Source organism: Neodiprion fabricii, chromosome 4, assembly GCF_021155785.1.
Source record: "Neodiprion fabricii isolate iyNeoFabr1 chromosome 4, iyNeoFabr1.1, whole genome shotgun sequence".
NCBI lineage: Eukaryota > Metazoa > Arthropoda > Insecta > Hymenoptera > Diprionidae > Neodiprion > Neodiprion fabricii.
Genome location: NC_060242.1, coordinates 42,061,607 through 42,082,706, shown reverse-complemented (window position 1 = coordinate 42,082,706; position 21,100 = coordinate 42,061,607). Strand labels below are relative to the sequence as shown.

The 21,100-nt window shown below is 43.0% G+C and overlaps 1 protein-coding gene across 9 annotated transcripts in view; it reads right to left on the bottom strand.

Moving 5' to 3' along the window:
* Positions 1-366: 366 nt before the first annotated feature.
* LOC124179796 (insulin-like growth factor 2 mRNA-binding protein 1) overlaps positions 367-21,100 on the bottom strand; it is a 78,798-nt gene continuing 58,064 nt past the window's right edge. For 8 of the 9 annotated variants that reach the window (XM_046564542.1, XM_046564544.1, XM_046564543.1 and 5 more), the window contains 6 exons: positions 6,597-6,773; positions 4,665-5,045; positions 4,232-4,484; positions 2,624-2,983; positions 2,035-2,286; positions 367-1,308 (listed from right to left, as the gene is read on the bottom strand). In XM_046564542.1, the coding sequence (XP_046420498.1) occupies positions 994-1,308; positions 2,035-2,286; positions 2,624-2,983; positions 4,232-4,484; positions 4,665-5,045; positions 6,597-6,773 (1,738 nt within the window). In that variant the 3' untranslated portion in view covers positions 367-993. Of the gene's footprint in view, positions 1,309-2,034; positions 2,287-2,623; positions 2,984-4,231; positions 4,485-4,664; positions 5,046-6,596; positions 6,774-14,294; positions 14,868-21,100 lie in introns of those variants that run through there. The other variant, XM_046564551.1, reaches the window with a different exon arrangement.

Here is a 21,100-nt window from a genome sequence, read left to right as displayed (position 1 = left end):
AGGTATGTATATGTATAGCTTGTACAGCGTTTTTTGGTCACCATTATTATAGCTGGTGTTTCTGCTGCTGCTGTCGTCATCATCGCCGTCGTCGCCGAGTTGTTGTTTTTATTATTATTATTATTATTATTATTATTATTATTATTATTGTTATTATTAATGTTATTATTAATGTTAAAATTATGATTAATGTGAATTCTATTATTAATATTATTATTTTTGTTGTTGTAGTTTATTTTATTATTAAAAATGTAATGTTACTTAAATTTTAGTTTAAAGTTACTTTAACGTTTCTCATTTTATTTGATATTCATTTTGTTTTGTTTCCGATCATTGTGTCATATTATTCATCTTTAATCGTTTGAATGAGGTAATAAGGTTGTGTGTATTTCATCATAAGCATCATCATGATCATCATCATCATAAGCATCATCTTTTTCATCATCATCCATCCATTATCATTCATCATCATGGTCATAATAATCCTCAACGGGGTGAATGCGTTACCAGTTTGAAATTTTTTCCTCCGTGTCTCTTCACCTTCATCAGCCCGCTAGTGCGGCAGAAAGCGACGGAGAGTGGTTGGCAGAAAGGGTAGGTTTCAAGGTCGGGGTCGGGACGGGATGAGTATAAAGGTAGGTGGTAATTTAAGACAGAAAGGTAGACGTGGAAAAACGGAGATAGAATAGTGAGGACAGACACGTGTCACGTTATCCTCGTTATATGCATGTCACCTTTCTATATATTACGTAATATATATAGAGAACTGAGTTTGTAATTTCGCGGATTTTTTGAAATCTTCCAAGATACGAGTCCAACCATTCTTATTGTTAGGATACAGTTACGAAGCGTCCGTGTTGATTGTACGGACATTAAGCGTTTATCCGCGTATGCTTGTCGGGATTTCAAAATGGTAAAGATCACCCCGTGCGGGAAGAATGTTGGATACATAAATTGAGGCATTTGGTTGGCATCGGGTGATTTACTTCAACGTTACTGATTCTGTGGTGGTTGCTGTTGCTGTTGTTGCTGCTGTTGTTGCTGTTGCTGCTGCTGTTGTTGTTGTTGTTGCTGTTGCTGCTGCGGTTGCTGCGTCGGTTGCTGTTGCTGCTGGCTGGTAGGGGAGGACGATCGCTGCTGCGACGACCCACCTTGTGACGTCGCGCTACCATCACGCCGAGAACGTGAACCACCGTCCTGGCTACCGCCACGACCAGCCCGCGGTCCACCTGTGGGACCGATTCCTAGCGTTCCGGTACCTGGTGCTCCGGACTGTAGTACCATGGCGCGAATTCTCCGCTGTGCCGACTGAAATAAATAACCGATAAGTAAACGCGATGACACCTCGGTTGTACAGGTCTTGCCTCCAGATTGCTTTCTTGTTGTCGCTGACGTATTTTACGTTGCACATACTTCGTCGAGTGATCATTGCTGCTGCTAATTCATTTCGTGACTCAAAATATAAAATCAAAGACATAATATACGTCAATTTTCCAACGAACTATCGAGGGAAGTTTCGGTGACCGAGGATACTACGTATAGTTGAAATTTTTCTGCAATTTCAGCATGAAAATAACGCGGGTAAATCGAACCTTTATTTAGGAAAAAGTAATTAGATTTTTTAGTTGCAATTACGAATTATATAAGTCATAATTTTTGTCAATTTTTCAGTACTTGATAATGGGATATAAAAATATGCGGAGCAATTTCGTCGGAATCTATGAGTATAGTATACAACCGATCAGGCATGTACAGAGCTGCATATTAACAGTTTTGCTTCGACTGTAGCCATTTTTGGAAGAGATCTTGATTATTCTTGTGCTAAACAGCAAGTTGGATTGCGGTTGCATGATATGAGTGCTACAGGACATTCAAAAAGAAGCTTGCATTAAGGCACAAGCGATCTTCTTCGGACCGATTTCTTTTTCGAAACATCGACTTTGAATGTTTTTCACCGACGACTAATACACACGATAATTTATGGATTTCATGAACATGAGAATTGAGCGGTCGAAAAACGAAGCGGATCATCACCTGAACAGAGAAGAATGGTCCGATGATGTGAACCGTCGTTTCCTCGTCGGCCTGTGGTGGCGTGGCCTGCTGTTCCGAGAGTTTTATGACACTTCCGGTGACACGTTGCAACTCCCTGACGTTTTGACCACCCTTTCCAATGATTCGACCAACTTGAGCACTCGGTACAAGGATCTCGATGGTAAGCCTGACATCCTCCGTACCGGCCACGAAACCCTCTTCCCTCATCTTCTCAAAGATTAAATACTGAGCCTGGAAGAGTCATTATTTGCGTGTCATATTCATGTGTATTTTCTGTGAATTTGTAAATCAAAAATTCAATTTTAATCCAAAATCTTGTGTAAGTAAAAAAAATGATAAGAATCTAAAATACGTCCAGAAAAAAAGAACGTCACGGCGTTTGGCACCCTCCCCCCCAAAAAAATGAATGACCCCTGCGAAATGCATCGCAACATTTTATTCGACTGACATTGAATTTTTCACTCCTCATCGGCTACCACGTAACACCGTTTCACCCCCAAGACCCCAGACATGTTCGTACATCGATAATTTAGGGATTTGGTCGAATCGTTTCAACTATCGTTCTTACCTTCCACTGTGACTCTGGCGACCCAACGATTGTTACTTTCCTTTCAGTCTGCTGATCCGCGGGCTTGTCCTGTTCAAGCGGTGCAATTTTGACACTAGCACCCGAGAATCTTATGATGTTCCTTATGTGGGAACCCTTTGTTCCGATGATAGCGCCAACGCTGTTGTTGGGAATGTACAAGAAGGTCGTCTCCTGGGTGTCACCGGTCGGAACGCCGCCCTGCTGGGCTGGCATGCTCCCCTGGTATGGATACGGCGCTGGTCCGGAGCCGTAGAGACCCGGACCACGCGAACTGTACCCCATACCCGCGGTCGACATCATCGCCATCGGATGGAGTCCGGGGAACATCATGCTTTGGGGCTGTAACAACGGGTAACGGCGTCGACTGTCGGTTTTTTTCCTCATTTCACGTATCACAACGCTTCGAAAAAGATATATCAATCATATATCAGATCTCGGCAGGTGTTCTCCGAATCAAGCTCGAATTCATCATCTGCCGATGGGATCAAGGTCTCGTTTCACTATCTGTGTACGAACGTGGTTCGCATGGTTTTACAGCCTGGGCTGAGTATTTGGCATATTCTAATTTTGCGATAAGTAATTATGAATTCAATTTATTATTCAAGGAATCCACGAAGACTCTGTCTAACGATAAGAGTCAGAGTCTTTGGACGCTCAACGGTCGTTCATGGGTTGAAACCATCCGCGTCTTGTATCTCTTTTGCTTTGAATAATTGCGAAACATGAACGAAAATACCATAGAGACGAACATTGGATCGAACATAGACAATTTTATTGACTCGCAATTGAAGTGTTACATATAAGTTGCGTACGAGACAATGTGAGGATGTAACAAAAGTACATACATACATGTGAAAGAAACATAATGTGCGTACATAGTGCGCGTATTCGGCGGCTATAAAACGTACAATACGTGAGGTGCTCGTATACGAAGGCCGGTGTGGTCAAGGTGAAAAAACACAGAAAAGAAATATGAAGGACAGAAGTAAAATATAAGGATAGAAAAATTTATGCACACATTTCTTTGCCGGAATCGGATATGCAAATTGCAATGGTACTCCTTCACGTACTATTAAATACAGTGGTAATACATAGCAGTCTACCCCTAGGTAGCGACGCGGAGACGCGAATATTTTCCTAGTATCACACTAACCCCCGATGAGGACGAGGAGTTGCTACTTTTCCGAGACTTCGTACTCGATCCGGGCTGTTGGAAAGAAATGAGGTAACAAATTTCCCTGAGTTAGGTTAAAACATTTGTCTCTTGGTATACTGTTTGCTTGATGCTATTGCTGATTTTGAATTTCTGGATAACGGGCCACCTTGATATTTTTGCCCATAATGAACGATACGCCAGTTTCAACGGCTGTGCTAAGTTACGTAAATCCATGGAGTGAATTAGCGTAGTGCACCCGTTTGAATAAATGATTGAAATTTGGTTTTCGAATTTGTGTACTCGGCAACCCAGCTTTGTTTTCCGCGTACACTTTGAGACAACGCAAGTCCGAAAAATCAAAGGGGTTCAAGGATGCGGATGAGGAGAAAATATTTGAAGAAACAAGAGAGTGACGGTAAGAGTAAACTCACAGCCATAGCTTGAAGATCGTTCTCGTAACTTTGACGGAGCTTGCTGGATATCATGGACTCAGCCTTGCTCATATTCTCAATCGAACCCTTGACGGTGATGATGCGTTCCAGATTAAAGCTGTTGATATCGTTGATGCTGCTCACGGTTATCTTTGAGTCGGTATCCTGCATGATCCGTTTTATGGTGTTACCCCCTTTCCCAATAATGCGTCCGATAAGATTGTTGTGCGCAAGAATCTTCAGGGTTATCTCACTGTTTCAGGAAAATACGTACTTTTTTCAACGAAAACACCTTCAGTCATGATCGAATACAGAATTAACCATCATTAATCACACTATAATACCGAGTTCAATGGAATCGTTGGGCCAAATTCCCAACCGGAGTCTTAAGACCCCAAAAAAATTGTAACATAACGACGTGTAATCAACTTACCCCTTGTTAGTATTATTGGCTTCCTGCTGCATGACCTCGAGAATTTTTTTGCAAGCATTGGTGCAATTTTCAGGGTTTCCGTATATGGTGATGGCCTTCTCGAGGGAGCCAACGTTGTCTTTCCTGTGCACGTCGACGCGAGCGCGAGTCATCTGAGTTATCTGACGTATGGTGGAACCCTGTCGACCGATAATGGCACCTACCATGTCCGACTGAACCAGAATACGTAGAGGAAAGTCGGTCTGCCGTCCGGACCCAGGCAACCCCGAAAACGCGACTCCCCCGCGTTGGCTGCGTCCTCTCCGCCGATTCTCCGGGCTCGACATCTCCACCTTTAGCGGGTTGCCCTCGTACTCGTACCCATTCAACTGATTTACAGCCCTGAGAAGGTGAAAGAAATTCTTAGACCAAGCTTTCGACCGCTAGGTCTCACGTTACGGTGAACATTCATTTTGTCAGGTAATTTCGAAACTTGATTCGAATGCCAGGAGGTAGCTGTTTTTTTAGTCAAATATCTATCGATTCTCCAGCTACACGCTTCCTCACCGTCATTTTTAATTAATAGGCTACATGCGATTTAAAACAAACGTGTGCATATTCCGATTATTAAAGTGTGAAACGCAATATCATAACAATTGAAATCAGTCGCAATTTTGAATTGCCAGACCGTTTCACGACATTTCGATGTAAATAACCGAACAATTTTATGAGCAATGGTAAAGTGGAATATACAAGGGCCATTTCAACAGTAAGTTTTCCATTTTTTTTTCTTTTTTCATCTTCCAATTAACAACATCGCTTGGCCTCGTTGGAGGTAACAGGTAAACTTTATATTTGAGGTCCACTGACAATATTCAGAAAGTTTAGCAGGCAAGCGACCCCGCAAAGCGATGCAGTATGGTCTTTGTAAAGGTGGACGCTCGTATTGTTGCGTTTATGCGTTTTCTTAGTAGAAAAGGCGAAAGTGCGGCGAAGATTCATCGGAAATTAACGTCTTTCCATGACGGACAATGAATGAGCATTCAAATGATTCGTCAGTAGCATTTAACTTTTCAGAAAGGATGCGCAGATATGAATGACGAAAACGAGCACGAAATCCGAGCCGTAACAGGTCTGCAAATCGGATCTTCGTCGTGCACACCCGTGCGTCATTCCGGAGAAGTTGAATGCCGTTGACGAATCGTTTGGATGCTTCTGCATTGTTTGTCATAATCAGAAGTCAATCTGGAATGAATCTACGCCGTTTTTTTACCTTCTGCGGCGAAAGCAAAGATACCGATACAGATTTGTGCAGTCAGACACGCCAAACAGAAGTACATGCGTCTATCTTTACAGGGAGCCAAATTGTAAGAATATCTTTAGTAGACTTCAATATAAATCTGATATGCACACAGAGCCTGATTAAAGTTGTTTGTTGTGAAAAAATAACGAAATTTAGTGTTGAAACGACCCTCGTATCACAAGTTCAAGGGTTTCGACTATTTTCTTCACATCCCATACGATCATTTTGGGCTAATATGTTTTGTAGACTTTCTGAGTCTACGAAAAATTTGTCCAAGAAAGGAAAGGATCCTAACTGCCAGTGTGCCCAAAGAAAAAGAAAAATGTCAAGTTTTAAAAAATATGGCGAAAGACTTGTTTTGAAAGACACATAATTCAAATAAATGAGGTTTAACTTGACAGTAAAAGTTGTTACATTTTTCGGATCATTTTTTGTTGAATCTATTAATACCTCTTTAAAGCCAAAAATATTTTTTGCCACCTTACTACTGCACCAAATTTGTTGTAATCAGGAGATCCTTTATCCGTGTGCAACCGAATGAGTTTAAAGACGTTATAAATATGCAAGCTTGACGTCAGGTAATCATCTCATGCCAATTGTCCTGCAATAAGTAAGTGTTATATCATAAGCCGTAGATCTAGGTTACATACTGTTGTGCTTGTTCTTGCGTCTCATAGCTGACCAGGACTGTTTGGGTGTTTGGATCTCGCGAGGAAAGTTTTTCCACGTTTTGGACCTGCCCGTACGTCGTTAGGAGTGGTTCGATGTCCTCGAACCTTGCGTGGGCTGGTAAGTTGCTCACCACGATCTTACCTCCGGAGCTGGAGCTGGAAGATGTAAGAAGCGTTGTCACTCACACACGTCGCTATAAACAAATGCAGATAATAGATGCACCTGGAGCATGCAAGAACCGAGTTATTTGCGTGGTCAATGCTTCGTTCGTTACAGGGGTGCAGGTGGTCACTCAGAATTGAGAGTTCAACATTCTTTCCGAGCCTCTCGAATGGAGGTTTAGTGTTTTCAATACGCAATCACAGCCACACTTTGCATTGCGAAAGTAAAATTATCACGACTACCGCGTATGAGTAAAAACATAGGTATGCAGATGGAATCAAGCCTTCCTAAGCGAAAGCGAGACTGCGACTGTATTATATACAGGTAGTTGGTGAGTACTGCAGAGAACGGCGAGGGCGCCCAGGTGTATGAAGATACACAATGGATACACACAGGTCTGTACGACCCGCGTATCTACGGTGTTCCCTTTTCATTCATTCCAATCGACGCGGGCGGTGGCGTGCGTATTTACGTGCGTTACCCTCTCCTACCGGATAGGAGACCTTGCACGCGAGGAATCCTTATCGAGTCACATCGATGCACAATGCTCACGTAGGTACATGCTAGAATGCTAGGTGGTATTCAACGCACCGGGTTCAGAAAAAGGTTAGATTCATGGTTTCTCTGTTTCCTTAATTCGGTGCTCTCGTGCGGTTCGCCGATTTTGAACTGGTGTGGGGGGGGATTACAGCATAAATGCCATCCGTGCCAATTATACGTGTACCCTATCCCTGTCGCACTAACGATACAGCTGAAGCTAGCGGCCAGAGTTAACAGCCAAATGTGTCAAACTCTTTGAAAATAGAAAATTGCAGTTCAATTTTATCATAATTCTATAAAAGTATGGAGGATTCAAGGTATTTCAGAAAATTTTAATTTTCGGACTTCACAGCCATCTTCAAATGAACATTGCAACATTCGGCTGCTAATTTTCGCTGCTACTTTCAGCCTCGTGCACGAAGGCAGGGTATAATTCTGTAGACCAGAGATCCATTTTCGGCTCAATTATACTTTGTCTGTATTTTGACCGCCTGAGGCTACACTTGTGCTCGGTTGCCTTTCGGAAAGCCAGGCAGAGGACGACAGGTGGATGACCAGCGAAAAAAGTAGAGGGAGTGGGAGCCATTCTTTGTTTATTATCCGTTGTACGTGTATACAAGTATGTTCATGAAGGGGTGATGCCGTCAGCATGTACCAAAAAGGAGATAAGTTTAGGAGGTGTGAGTCGCAGGTCGGGGTGGATGAAATATTCGACCGATGCAGCCTGACAGCCTGCATGTATATCATACATGATCCCAGGCCTTTGATGCCATGTAGATAGATTTTAGGTATCGCTGACGGTGATTTTGGGTGACCCTTTGCCGGATTTCTTACTATGCAGACTTACTATACCAGTAAGTATTGCATCGGTTATTCTTGCAACCAGTTTCCAGCATCCTGTATGGATGTGCAAGAGACTGCAGGATGAAAAAAAGGCGATAGTTGCGACAGTAATGTTTTTTGCAACTAAATGTCAACTATAGTATCACTTTTTTGATCCACCATTGCTCAAATTTTATGCAGCATAAGAAATAATGCTGGTAATCTCGAGGTTCGACAGACGCGGTTTTGACTCGACGCACTGCTACCAATGGCTTCAAGAGTTTTACTGCTACTAACCTTACATATTTCTAACCGGCCGAAACTTACAGGGGTGTCACTCACAATCGACCGGACTCGCCGGGGATTTCGACGTTTCGTACGTTCGCCTTTAACCATATAGCTGGCATCTGGCTCGGGTCGTTTCACATTGCTATTCTGAAGTATAATGTATACCCATACGCGTTACGCCTACATATCTGCACATTTACCAAAACTAACCAACCTCCATCTAGTCATTATGAGTGCGACAGATAGTAAGATGACGGTGAGGTGAGGTGTGCTGAGGTGAAAATATCTGATCTCAAATTGATATTACTATTCTTAGCGAACAGTGATAAGATAAAATCGAGCGTCGTCAATTCCTCTTGACCAAACTGTAGTACGATAAATAAAAATAAAAAAACCGGGTGGTCGGTACGTTCGGTTTGACAACCAGATGACCCATTGATTATTGTGCAAAGAACAATCTCGGCATACAGACGGCGTTTAATACAATAGCGTAGTTAATGAATTCTTCCTTGCGTGGCCATACGGTAAAAATTTGTAACAGGAGTGTATGAATCGGGATACCGCAACGATTATTGGCCATTGACAGAAATATAACCAGTCTGCGAGATTCCTCTTTAAGTCTCGGCTTATACGAATAAGGTACATTGACGAAAATTTTGTTTGTTACAGTTAGTATAAAATTCAAGTTAGAGGCGTGTCGTTGCAACAACTGTTTAGTCATACGATGGCCACTAAAAATAGTCGAACAAATTTGTTGACATTTCCCTGACTTGCCCTGACCAAATAATAATTTTTCTATTACTAAAATCCGAACTTACGGTACCAATTCAAGGAACTAATTAAATAAAGCTCCGTATCAATCGGTATTTCAAACTACGTTTATGATCTATGTGTTTAATGGTTATGCAGAAACCGAGCACATGGATAAAAATTGTTCTTAGAGTTTTGCTTCTTCATAAGGGAAGCTTTATTCTTTCGCTTTTTTGATATCGCCACACAATTGATCCCTGACTTTTCCGTGCTGCTGGTTTTCCCTGCCCGTTGGCCACTATGTTAAATACGGTTGAAATTACAAGAAAATAAAGTAACACTAACTGTTTGGTTTGATTAAAGTTACCAAAAATATATACATCTTTCGGTCATTGCAACATATTATTAAAGGCAGGAACAACAACCATAATGATTGATAACAGTAACAGACACTAAACTTTCTGGTTACAGCTATGGTAATAATTTTCATTTCGTACATAGAACTATATTTTTCGATTATGGTAAAAAATTAAAACAGTCCAGAACTGTTTAGTAACCGAAATTTAAAATTTCTCTCGTTGTATACAGCTTATTTAACTGATAGGTATGCAACATCTTTGTTTGTAATACTGTCCGCGTATAAGTTTCTTATTTTTCAATATCATGACTGTCGCGTAATGTTTTCTTTCCAATCAATTCGAATCTACCATTACCAGAAGCCAGTAGTTTGGTAAATCGTAGTGCCGGCGAAATAAAAATTTTCTGTCATATCAGAAACTTTGTGCGGGAGTGTCACGTTTCCAAATGCTTTTGAAACGTCATGAAAATAAGAATGATGAGATAGTTATTTTTCTGAGATTCCGGGGTTATGGACGTCAGACACAGTTGATATTCGCCCATTTAGGATTGTGGTAAGCCACGCGGCTCAATAATTCTAAACCTATACGCACATTTGATAAGCTTCTTAATTTATATGAATTGGTCATTAGTTCCGAAGTGGTTTATTTTTCTTATTTTCTTTCTTAGCATGCAGTCAGTCCCCAATAATCGTAATCTAAGCGAGGTCGAGTGGCGGGTCAGACTAATGGAAAAATTCATAACCGATTAAATTCATTCCGCGTGCTGATTCGACTTCCATCCTCATGCCCACAAATGTTTCTGTATACTTTTTATGTTGGGTACATGAAACTGATTGAATCGGGTTTTCAACGTTTTTTCTCATTTCAAATCATAGAAACGACGTACAAGTTTTCGAACGCTTATTTTTCCCAAACTATCGGATGATTTACTTAGTAATAGAAATAGGAGTGAAAAAACAGGTCTTAAATGGATGACTGCATCGGGCAATAAAGCCATTCTGTAGTATTTCAAAATGTCCAACCTTTTTCTCAAAGCGAATAAACATATGCATCGGTTTTCCGTCTAGTGCTCCGGTGCATCGCGTGTTCGGCAACCAAACACATTGCCGTCTCGGTTCTTGCCTCGTACCGGACGTATCCCCGGCCCCTTGTTGTCGGACGAGAAACGCGCAACATCTACAGTTTCAAAAAGTGTGCCGCTGCTTGATGATCAATTGTGTAACTACCGCTGGCCCTTAGGGGATCTTTGGCTTTCAGTGTCTTAAAAAATGGAACTCTCTCCTTATCTGCCATTCCGTCTGTCCTTTCTTACTATCTTCCTTCGCGGTTTGTACAGGCGGCCGGACGCACGCGGTGCAGCTTTGCAGCGATACCGTCAGACGCTCGAACCGCGCCTGTAGCATATCAACAAGTCGATGGATGTTTGACGTTGCCTGCAAAACGTGCAGGACTGCGGTGTAGCCGCGTTACCTTTGTAGCAATGTGCGAAATCAGTCCTATCCGAAGAGCAAGAGAAATGGGTGTAGGTACATAATTAAATAGCCATTGCTTGCGGGAAAGGGTAGGAAAAAAACCTTTACCCATGTCTAATGTTCGTGAAAAATGACAATTACTATATGCATGATAAAGTAATAGAATATATACGTTAGTGAAACGGCGTCGTAGATTAATTGTACTGGCAAGAATTATTATGCAAATCAACGAGTAACTGGTTCAAAGGCTGCACCAGTTCCCTGCCGGAGCATTTCTTGACGGTATCGGTAGCCGCGTTGAATGGAAGGAAGGAAAATAGAGGAAACGGAGGGGGAACAAGTGAGAATCCAGAGGCTAACAACTCTCCTTAACTTCCCCGGCTGTTTTAAGACAGCTAATATTAGACATCGCGGTACTCGAGGCGGTGGTAGTCCGACCATTGCCTTTAATTCTCGACTCTGCGCCTCTCAGCTTCTCATTTCAATCCTTTTCCCTCTCCCGATCAGCTCTGGGGTGTAAGCCCAAGGTCCATCCACGAGAGTGACTATCCACTACCGCAATGGTGCGTAGTCAATTCTTCATTACCATTATCACTATTATTATACCGTGACCGTTATTGTTTTTGCCGTTATTCCGATTGTCGTCATCATTATGATAGTTGACGAACAATTGTCGTCATAGTCGGCAACACGATTGTCGTCATCATCGTCGTTACAACTATTATCACGATTATCAATACTCCATCTCACTGGTAGGTGAATATTTCTGGTCATGACACGTTGCGCTGTACCGCGTTCCAGCTTACTTACACCAGTATGGCGCACGCGTGTATGAGAGAATACCCTGTTCGTGCTTGCAATCAGCGCTACGCGATACTGGAGCGTGGCCGCGAGACACATAAAGTGCACGAATATCATGCTCGTGTCAGTCTTGCAAAGTTGTTCATCGCACATACGACATTGGACTCGACGACGTTGGTTATACATTTCTAAATTCCAGAGGTCTCGGCAAGTATAAGGGAAATGCCGAATTTAAGGCAACTGAGGATTCAACGATGAGCGTTAAATGAGGCTGGAACTCATATCGTCAATTTCGTAAATATACTTACTCCGAGAGCCTTTACTCTGTTTAGCAGAGGAGGTCAAGATTATTGTCCTCTAAGAATTGCGAATCGCGGCAGACACAATGTAATCTGAGCTCAGTATAAACTGAGACACGCGTCAAAATGTAGCTACACATCTTCGTACCTGCAGTACGTGCAAATGCTGAATTAGCATGATGTTTCAGAGTAAACGGAATTCTTCTGCACACTGTTCTGTAGAGTCGTTGTCTTTGATGATTTTTTTTTTCATTTCTCCGGTTTATATGGATCAGCAGGGGAGTGATGAGTTCAGGATAAAATATTGTCTTCCACTGAGTTCTGTTTTAAACTTTCCAGAGAAAGTTGAAAGAACGTTGGGCGTTTTTTGCGTAGATAGATCTATCCGCGAGACATGTGTAATGCCCTTGTTGTTTTTCCGCGAATAGGTAAGAAATTCGTCGATAGAAGGGCAACGATTGAACGAGCGAACAATTAAAAAGGTGAGTACTGTTATTTTGTCAACCGCAGGTGACTGCATGAAGAGTTGAACACGTATTTGACAGATGGCTAACATACAAACACACACCCTCGTACGCGTACGTGAGGCGACGCCGCGAAACGTGTGTATGCCAAAGTAAACATACAAGGATAACGGCTTCACCTCTATCAGGCTTCGTTGCGATTAAATCCGTCTCCCCGGTTACAAACGAGAACTGGGCGAAACGACGCTGGCGAAACGCTCTCTGCATCATATGTAACTACGAGTCGTACGTACGTGACCCATACACCCGCCGTTGCTCCTTGTTTCGCTGCTTGAAAATACTTGGGAGAGAATATTGATCAGGAGTGAGTAGCGATTAAAAGAACATATTGACGTCTAAATGATCGTTTAGATAGCCACAGGAAATATTGATCTGCAGTAACTATACGAATATACTGTACAGGACGCAGGCATAGATTGCACTTCTTGCAACCGTTCACGTATAGGAATAAGATTCTATGCCGTGTGTTGCCGCGTGTCGATTCGGCGCTTTTTAAATTATTGATAAATCGGAATGGATATCGGTTACGTCGCCACAGCGCGACGAATGCCGCACGAATCTTGCCCGATTCACGGTGTGTAATTTTATTCCGCATGCAAGGAGTAAATACCTGAGGTTCGTTGCACTACCGCACCCTACTCAATATTCCCTCGTCCGAATACTATAATGTAATCGTCGCGATGTGTGATTATTAGTTTACAACAATGCGGGCAAATATTATACTCTTTTACAAGATAAAAGGTAGACATGTAGTTCATAGAGAGAAGGAAAGAATAATACAGCGAATTAGCAGCACGTGAGGTAAGATTACACGCGCACTCGCGATATCTAGTACCTAGTATGATGTGCCGTAATCGTTGTACGGTTCTCGCATAGGAATAGAATCCTCCTATGATCATATAAGTATGTACAATGGCATTCAGTTTTTCTCACACTGTTATTGGTATGGACTAGAGAAACTATGAGTATTCATGAAACTAGAACAAAAAAAAAACAAAGACAAAAAAAAAAACACCATAATAGTAATGACAATAATGACAAGAGTGAGAAAACACAAATTGCGGGAATATCGCACGCTGCTCATGTTTGAAAAATAAGTAGTTATGTCTACTAGTCCGGTAGGTAGGCACCAGACGCGACTCGACGTTGCAGATATTTCCGGCATCCGCGTTCATACATTCTGCGGTCCGTTATTATAGTTACCACACACGTCGGCGTATTCTCTTTTATGCCCCCCTCCCCTCCTCCGCCGGCGCCGCCGCCGGTCATCACATCGCTCACACAACGCCGCCTGTGCGGCCGTTCACTCTCAACCCGTTTGGCGCAAGACACAGATCAAGAAACAGAAGGAAGCGTCCTCTTCCCGTCCTCTCTCCCCGCGGTTCCCGTATTCGAATCAACTTGTTACGAACAATTATACACAGACGGATCGCACTATAGGTACGCGAATATGTGAGGGTACGTTGCGAATGCATGTAGCTACGGTGTAGAGTCGAAGAAACGGGCAATTTCGCTTCGGCCGAGGAATCGAAGAATGAAGGCGGTAGTCAACGACTTTCGGGAGGCGTGATGTTCATCATCGCCTCAAGTATCGTGCGGCTAATGATGAGCACGTACGTTGGTGTCGTGTATTTTGATGTTAAAATTGATAGTTCTTACCGTATCCTTTCATTGTCCTTGAACGGTCCGCAGGATAAATCAACTGTGATTGGAATATGGGTATGCATGCGTCAGGGCGCAGGTAAGCGTGCACATGGCAAGACCACGTGTGTGATAACCGACAAAGAGCCGAAAGAACGTATACGATTTGGCAATCGAATGATAACTTAATTACACGAAAAGCTTTGGAAATACATCACTGTACGCGACTGGTCCACTGATACACGAGCGCATAAATTGAGGCGCTTACGAGTGTTGGTGCGAGCATATGCGTGCGCGTATGTCGGTGCGATGCGTGCAGCACGCGTGGGTGAATCTCGAGACGATGCGTGATGTTATGATACCTACGCTCACGTTTTCGCGACGATCAGGCGTTTGAATTTCGATCGGCGAGATAAATTGGCATAGAAAATCGGCGTCAATGAAAATGCAACAACACGTCACGGCACTGCATGGACAGGAAAGAGCCACCTCCCTAACTACATTGCCAAGTTAACGAGGAGTGCATACGTGCGTGTATACCTCTGCGTATACCGACGCCTGGGTGAGTTGGACGGGCACGCGAAATGACGAAGGTTCGCGAATGACTGCGAGTACCGCGAGAGGCACGGCCCACGCGAAGGCTTGCTAAGGCGGCGGCAACGACTCCTCAGTTCGTGGCTTTACGCCGCGCGGCAGCACCGGCAAAAAGCCGCTTCGCGTTGAAAAAATAATACACGCGGCGTCCCTTGCGTCCCTTGCAATGCCGAATGGGGGGAGTTTGAATGTGCGTGCCGTTGGATCACCTCGTTGCCTGCGATGATATACCTACCCAATGTACACGTAACGCGCGGACCTCGGCGACAAATGCGAATTGGCGAAGTACCGGGATTTTTCTAAAGCTATTGCGAAAACGGCCAGTCGGTGTGCAGTAATTCCCGCATCCGTATAGCAAGTAACGGGTGAACCACGACGGGGAAGAGAAACACTTGATGTAGGGACTACCGTACGGCATGGTTGGGTAAACGTCGTTTGTTGTTACGATAGCGTTGTTGCGCGTACATGTGGAAAGGATTCGCAGGATCGTGTAAACGTGAACAGTGAACCTTATGGATGTACGCGTCGGCCAGGTAGACAATCCTTTTTCCCCTGATTTGCATCTATCCAGCAAGGGCACATCCCGGACAGACCGTCTTTGAATCGAATGAATCTGTTGAGGTTCGCAAAGGGGTTCAAAATATGAAACAGATAATATGAGTACTGTATTCGCGAACCAAGATGTACAAACGACGTTTCGGTTTAAAAAATAAAACGATCAGAAAAACTTTCGACAAAAGACATAGATCTGGTATGCTTGACTGGTGAAATTTTACGACCGAAGCGATGAAGAGTGGAAAGGCATGTGTATGCCTTATTGGTAGACTGACTACATCTGTTGAATGGTACACTTTTACAATTAAAACCAATAAATGAAAATCAGCAGGTGTGCGGTGGATACTAAGAGCAGGAGGAAAAATATTATGAACAATTCAATTACGGTTATTAGATATTTTATTTTTATCGTACGGTAGCAGAGGAGAGTGGTAAAATTTAGAGGGAAATTAGGGACCAATGTTTAATGAGGTTTACTTGTTGGGTGCCCGTACGTATCGGGGCAAAACAACTGTTTTTGATCTCCGATTGATCGAAAGACACGCTTTTCTCAGACGTAATGACGGATTTGTCATTAATTAATTTTTGAACCAGGAAATTATATAATATTATTAATACGCGCAAAAGGTCGATCGTTTTCAAAATTCTGTTTACTTCCGACACAGTGTGTGGGCAAGTGCGTTAATTAAAAATATGTAGATTAACTTTAAAAGGTCTGAGATAATTAATGTAACCTACACCACCTGATTCACGTGTTTTCCAGGCGTATAATTTGGGATGTAGTTCGGGTGGTGTGCGTTACTAGCGTGTCTGATGTTGCGGAAGCGTATCTCATCCCAGTCCGTGCTTTGGCTGGTTATGGGTATTGATTAATTAGAAAAAGGGGGCAAATCGTGAAGAAAGAACAAACTGGCGGCGGTGGCAGTAGCTGGCCACCCGGAGTCGTCGACGAAAAATTTTGGGAAACGTTCGAACGAAAGTGAGAATGAGAGACCGAGTTCCATGCGGAAAGAACTGAAAGGTAGGTAAGTGCCGCCAAAATTACGCGATGAACAGATCAATGTTCTGTCTGCATTTTTCATCCGCCCCTCTTTCTTTTCAGAGGACAGTGCTTGGTGCTCTGTTATAGTAAGCTATTTATTCGTTGGTTGAAATTCACAGCCAGAAGGTGTGCGATGAAAACAAGCGCTGTAGGGATGGTGCATCTACATTTTAGTGCGAATAATAATGAAAAAGAAAAACATTAAATCGAAACAATCGGCATTTTACGGATAAAAGTTTCAGACATCAGTTTTGCGGTTACCAGAGGTACAAGATTTGGTCACTTTTAATTCATCATAGATGGCAAGAACGGAGGGAAATCGGGTGAATCATTTGTTTCATACGACGATCGGGAACCGAGTGACAAAACTGCAGTCACCAAAAGATTGCGAATTTCGAAAAATCACCCCATCCATGACGAATTCGTCAACACCAACTTTTGTCTCCCTCGAAATCATGAAATTTGTGTCAGGAACTCTTATTTGTAAAACTTGACTGGTTCGAATAATCTAGGAGACCCCGCAGTACGATTACTATTTAACGAAAGTAGGCAAATCTGAAGATAGCTGATTAACGAGCGAGTCGATGACGACGACATATATCTTGGAAAGACAACCGTATTCTCCTTTTACGATAGGCAACGATACAGTGTCCGAGAATCTAAGGTGCATTCTCATATTATATTTCATTGACATGCTATGAGAAATAACTGTGACCAATGAGTGCGGGTGAAAACTGAGACGACTCACTCTGGCGATGCCTACGGTCGTTCCCATGTAGCTTTTCCCTAGAGAAAACATTCCTCTTTTCAACCGCTGAAAATGCCGGCAGTTGGTCGGAAAAGGTTGGAAAGGTTTACTGTACCATTATTTCGTTCCACCCCTTTCCGGCTGACCCAATTCTCATTTGAAAGTTTTTTTCTTTTTATTTTTATTCGATTTTGTCATAACAGGTAACGTTGTGTAACTTGACACGATCACTTTTACACAACACCTGTTGTACTACAGATTTACGAAAACATACAAACTGCTAGAAAATTCAGCTCTATGTTTCATGTTTTTCCATAATTACGGCATAATGTTTGGATGGACAGAATCACCTAGCGATAAGGTATTGATATTGCCAGATGGTAAAGTCTGCTTGCTCCACTAGAAACGAATGATCGGAAAATTCCGATCTCATTCCATCCAACTTTAATTGGAGTAATGTAGGGACAATAGCGATGTATTGCAATCTTATCAAACTCTCAGGCTTCTATGATTGCCAATAATATATATTGAACATTGAACGTACAATATCCGTGACTATTTAGAACCTCTCAATGTTGAGAACTTCCTGGACACAAGTTCCGTAACTTTTGACATTTTCGTAGTAACGGGCACACCTGCCAGAGCAGCTGCCCGCAGTCGCTATGCTGCAGCTTACGATTAGACGTATACCTGGCTATATTTCGGCCAACTTATAGAGACCGTGACTGCAGCCGTCGTGCACCGCCCTCGTCACGAAATTATCTCTGGCTAGCCAGCCCCCCCCCCCTCCCTTCGCACGACCTTCTTGAAAAACTATTGACAAAAGGCAAGGTGGCCGATTATACTTTCATCGTTGTAATCTTTCTGTTATTTCATAAACGGGGATTGATGCAGGTGTGGGTGAACAAGGGTTACTCCATCGCTCTTCGAAGCGGGTCTCGCGCACCTACAGTGGACGCTAGTTACAGTAATGTTATGTGAGGATTGAGGAAAAATTGAGACCAAATGTTACAATCAGATAACATGCGCATTGATGTGCAAGAAGAAGCGTAGCTTCGAAACTACGGCCGGGCCCATTATGTGGCAAATACAAAAAAGTTTTCATTTAGTCGAAGAAAATTCAAAAAATGTTTCATACTTTTTGAGAGAGTCCTTTTGGAGAATAATCGATGTTTGTGCGATTTTCGTTGAAAACGGTGACTTACGATTTTCAGCAAAGTTTGAAAAAATTATTTTCGACCATTCGGAAGAACAATTTTTTTTTCAACTTTACAACTTATTCCCAAATGCACACTTCTAGAGTTACGGAAGATGAGATCTACAATGCCTACTCATAAACGGCAGGTGGAAAAAATTTGAAAAAATTTGAAAATGTATATTTGGTGGAGTACAAGTAGATGAGTCGGCGAGCAATTCGGTTGGGGTCGGGATCACACCTTGGTCAGATTTATTTGGACTACCCCGTATGTATTTATTTATTTATTCCACGAATAATGATTGTTATTATTTATATGTTCAAGATTTCGTTCTAAAGGAATTTGCAATTTAATGAGAAAAAACTTTGTTGCAAGTCTTTGCAAGCTATGCTTGACGCAACGGGAGTTAGTGGAAAGGACATTCACAGTTTCGATAAAATGTATAGCTTCAGTCATAGAGAACCCGAGAATTTGCGCCAATTTCAGAAAATTTTATACATCAGCCAAAACAACTATCGCGTTCCAAATTCAGTTTTATCCTCTACGCCGGGCAGTATATTAATCTTACACTCTTTTAGCGACTGTAGCAGGCGACGGTACGAAGGGTATGACAGAATGCGCACGTCGTGCTGCGGGGAAAAACCGGATGCGTTAGCCAGGGCAATACAGATATCGTACGAAAACTGCGAGGGCGGGTGAGGAGTTCAGCAGAGTTCTAATTCGCAATTGAAAGTAATAAATGTGGCCAATATAGTGAGATCATGGTTGATCTTTGAAATCTTGGAAGAGCAAAAGAAAAAACAGGAAAAGAGAAAATAAGTTAATGAAACCGGGAGCGGAGGCATGGCATCGACGTATGCATGGTGAAATATGATTTCTCTCGATAGAATTTCGTTTACGAAAGATGCGATTGTGAGATTTGTGTGGTCGAGGGGATGAAATGGAATATGTAGGTGGCTTATTGTTGGTAAAAGTTGGAGAATTTCACCTGCATTTATACATCGTTTACCAACTCGTTTCAGGTAAAATATTTCTAAAAAGTCTGGAGAAGATGTGACGACGATGTTCGCGCTGCAAGTCACAGGACCAACGAGTTTGTTACAAGTCCTTTTTTTATTTTTGTTCCCCTGCCCTTCCTCGGACTTCAACTATTCACTGTCAATTCAGTATTAACGTAGGCACAGATATGTAATTTTGTAGAGCGCGCCTTATCGGGTGTATTCGACCAAGTTTGCGGTTTGAGTGATCTCAAGCGGCCTTGTCCCTCTTTATAGAATCCAACATAATACGTTCCACGCCTTCAAACATCATCACCTGCATCGTGTTAACGCTGAACGTGTTTTTAGTTCCGGCTCTATAATAGAAGAATGCAAGGCATCGTCAAGGGTAGATGAACGGTCTACATGTGAATCGTGAAAGAATATCCGCCGAACGTGGGGATTCATATACGTGTCTCTGTAGTGCCAATTTCAGGGAAAATGGCACGTAACCGTAATGCAGGCTACGGAGGAAGGTGAACCGTGTAAGAAAATTGTACCCGCAGATACCTCACCGGGCGCGTAAACCATCGTATCAGATAACACCGAAGCTCTGACGAGGATGCGAACTTTCGATTTCCAGAGGTGCGTCGTTTTTTCGTGTTAACCGATTGGCGAAGGGCCTTTTAAGACGGTAATCTTTCCGAAGTAGGTAATATATTATTTCTAGCTGTGGCGATTTTCTCGACGATGGATTTTAGGGCCATGTTTTCGTATCAACCATGAGATACGACGCGGCTTGATATCGTCGTAGGGTGATAGTATTTCAGAGCACATCGGTGCACTGGCGGCAAGTGCAAGCGGGTGTGTAACCTTGGTAAAGAATGTAGCGAAGATATTCAAACCTTAGGATCGATGGTGGCTGCAGTTGGGGCGCGGGGTAACTAGAGCCGAGGGTTTTGCGGAGGGATTTACGGAGGGGGTAACCTTGACCCGGGGATGAACGACCCTCTTGGAGCGCGTGGCCTCCTCCTCGCCCTGCGCCGCCACTCCGCCGCGATGGGCGCGCACCCTCCTACAGTGTCGATGCCTACGCCGGGCACCCCCCCCCCCCCCCCCCCTCACCGCGCCCTTCACTTCAATCACGCTTCGTTGACTCGGCTCCTGCACTCTCGCTCTTCGCAACCGGCACTCGCCTCGGATCCCTCTTGCACCCTCTCTCAAATTAGGACAGAGCTATACGAATCCGTGACGGCGCGTTGCGGGGCATACCGGGGGTGAAAAAATCGGAAACAAAAAGCTACCCTTAATTTTACTCATACAAGTTTACACAATAGCAAATTACTAGCGGGTTTACGATTCATTGTAGCACATACGTAAAGAAGCTACGGTACACGTGATGTCTCCTTGCATTGGTGTAGCTTGGACTTGATATCCTCTACAGCGGCTACGTAGTCTTGTAGGTTTAATAAAGACGAGAAGAAGGTGACGAGAGCTATGATCGAACGAGTTTCGTTCTCCCAATCACGTGACTTGCGCTTACAGCGCGGTGTTCAAGCGTGTACATGCGCACCTTCCTTAACCCTTACCTGACACACTTCTCTAGAATTACGTAGATTCCAGCAGGTAAGGGCTAAATTGGAATAGTTTTTTCAAATTAATCGCGAGCTAGAACAATACGACGTTATGAAATAATTGGACTGCAGATGTGC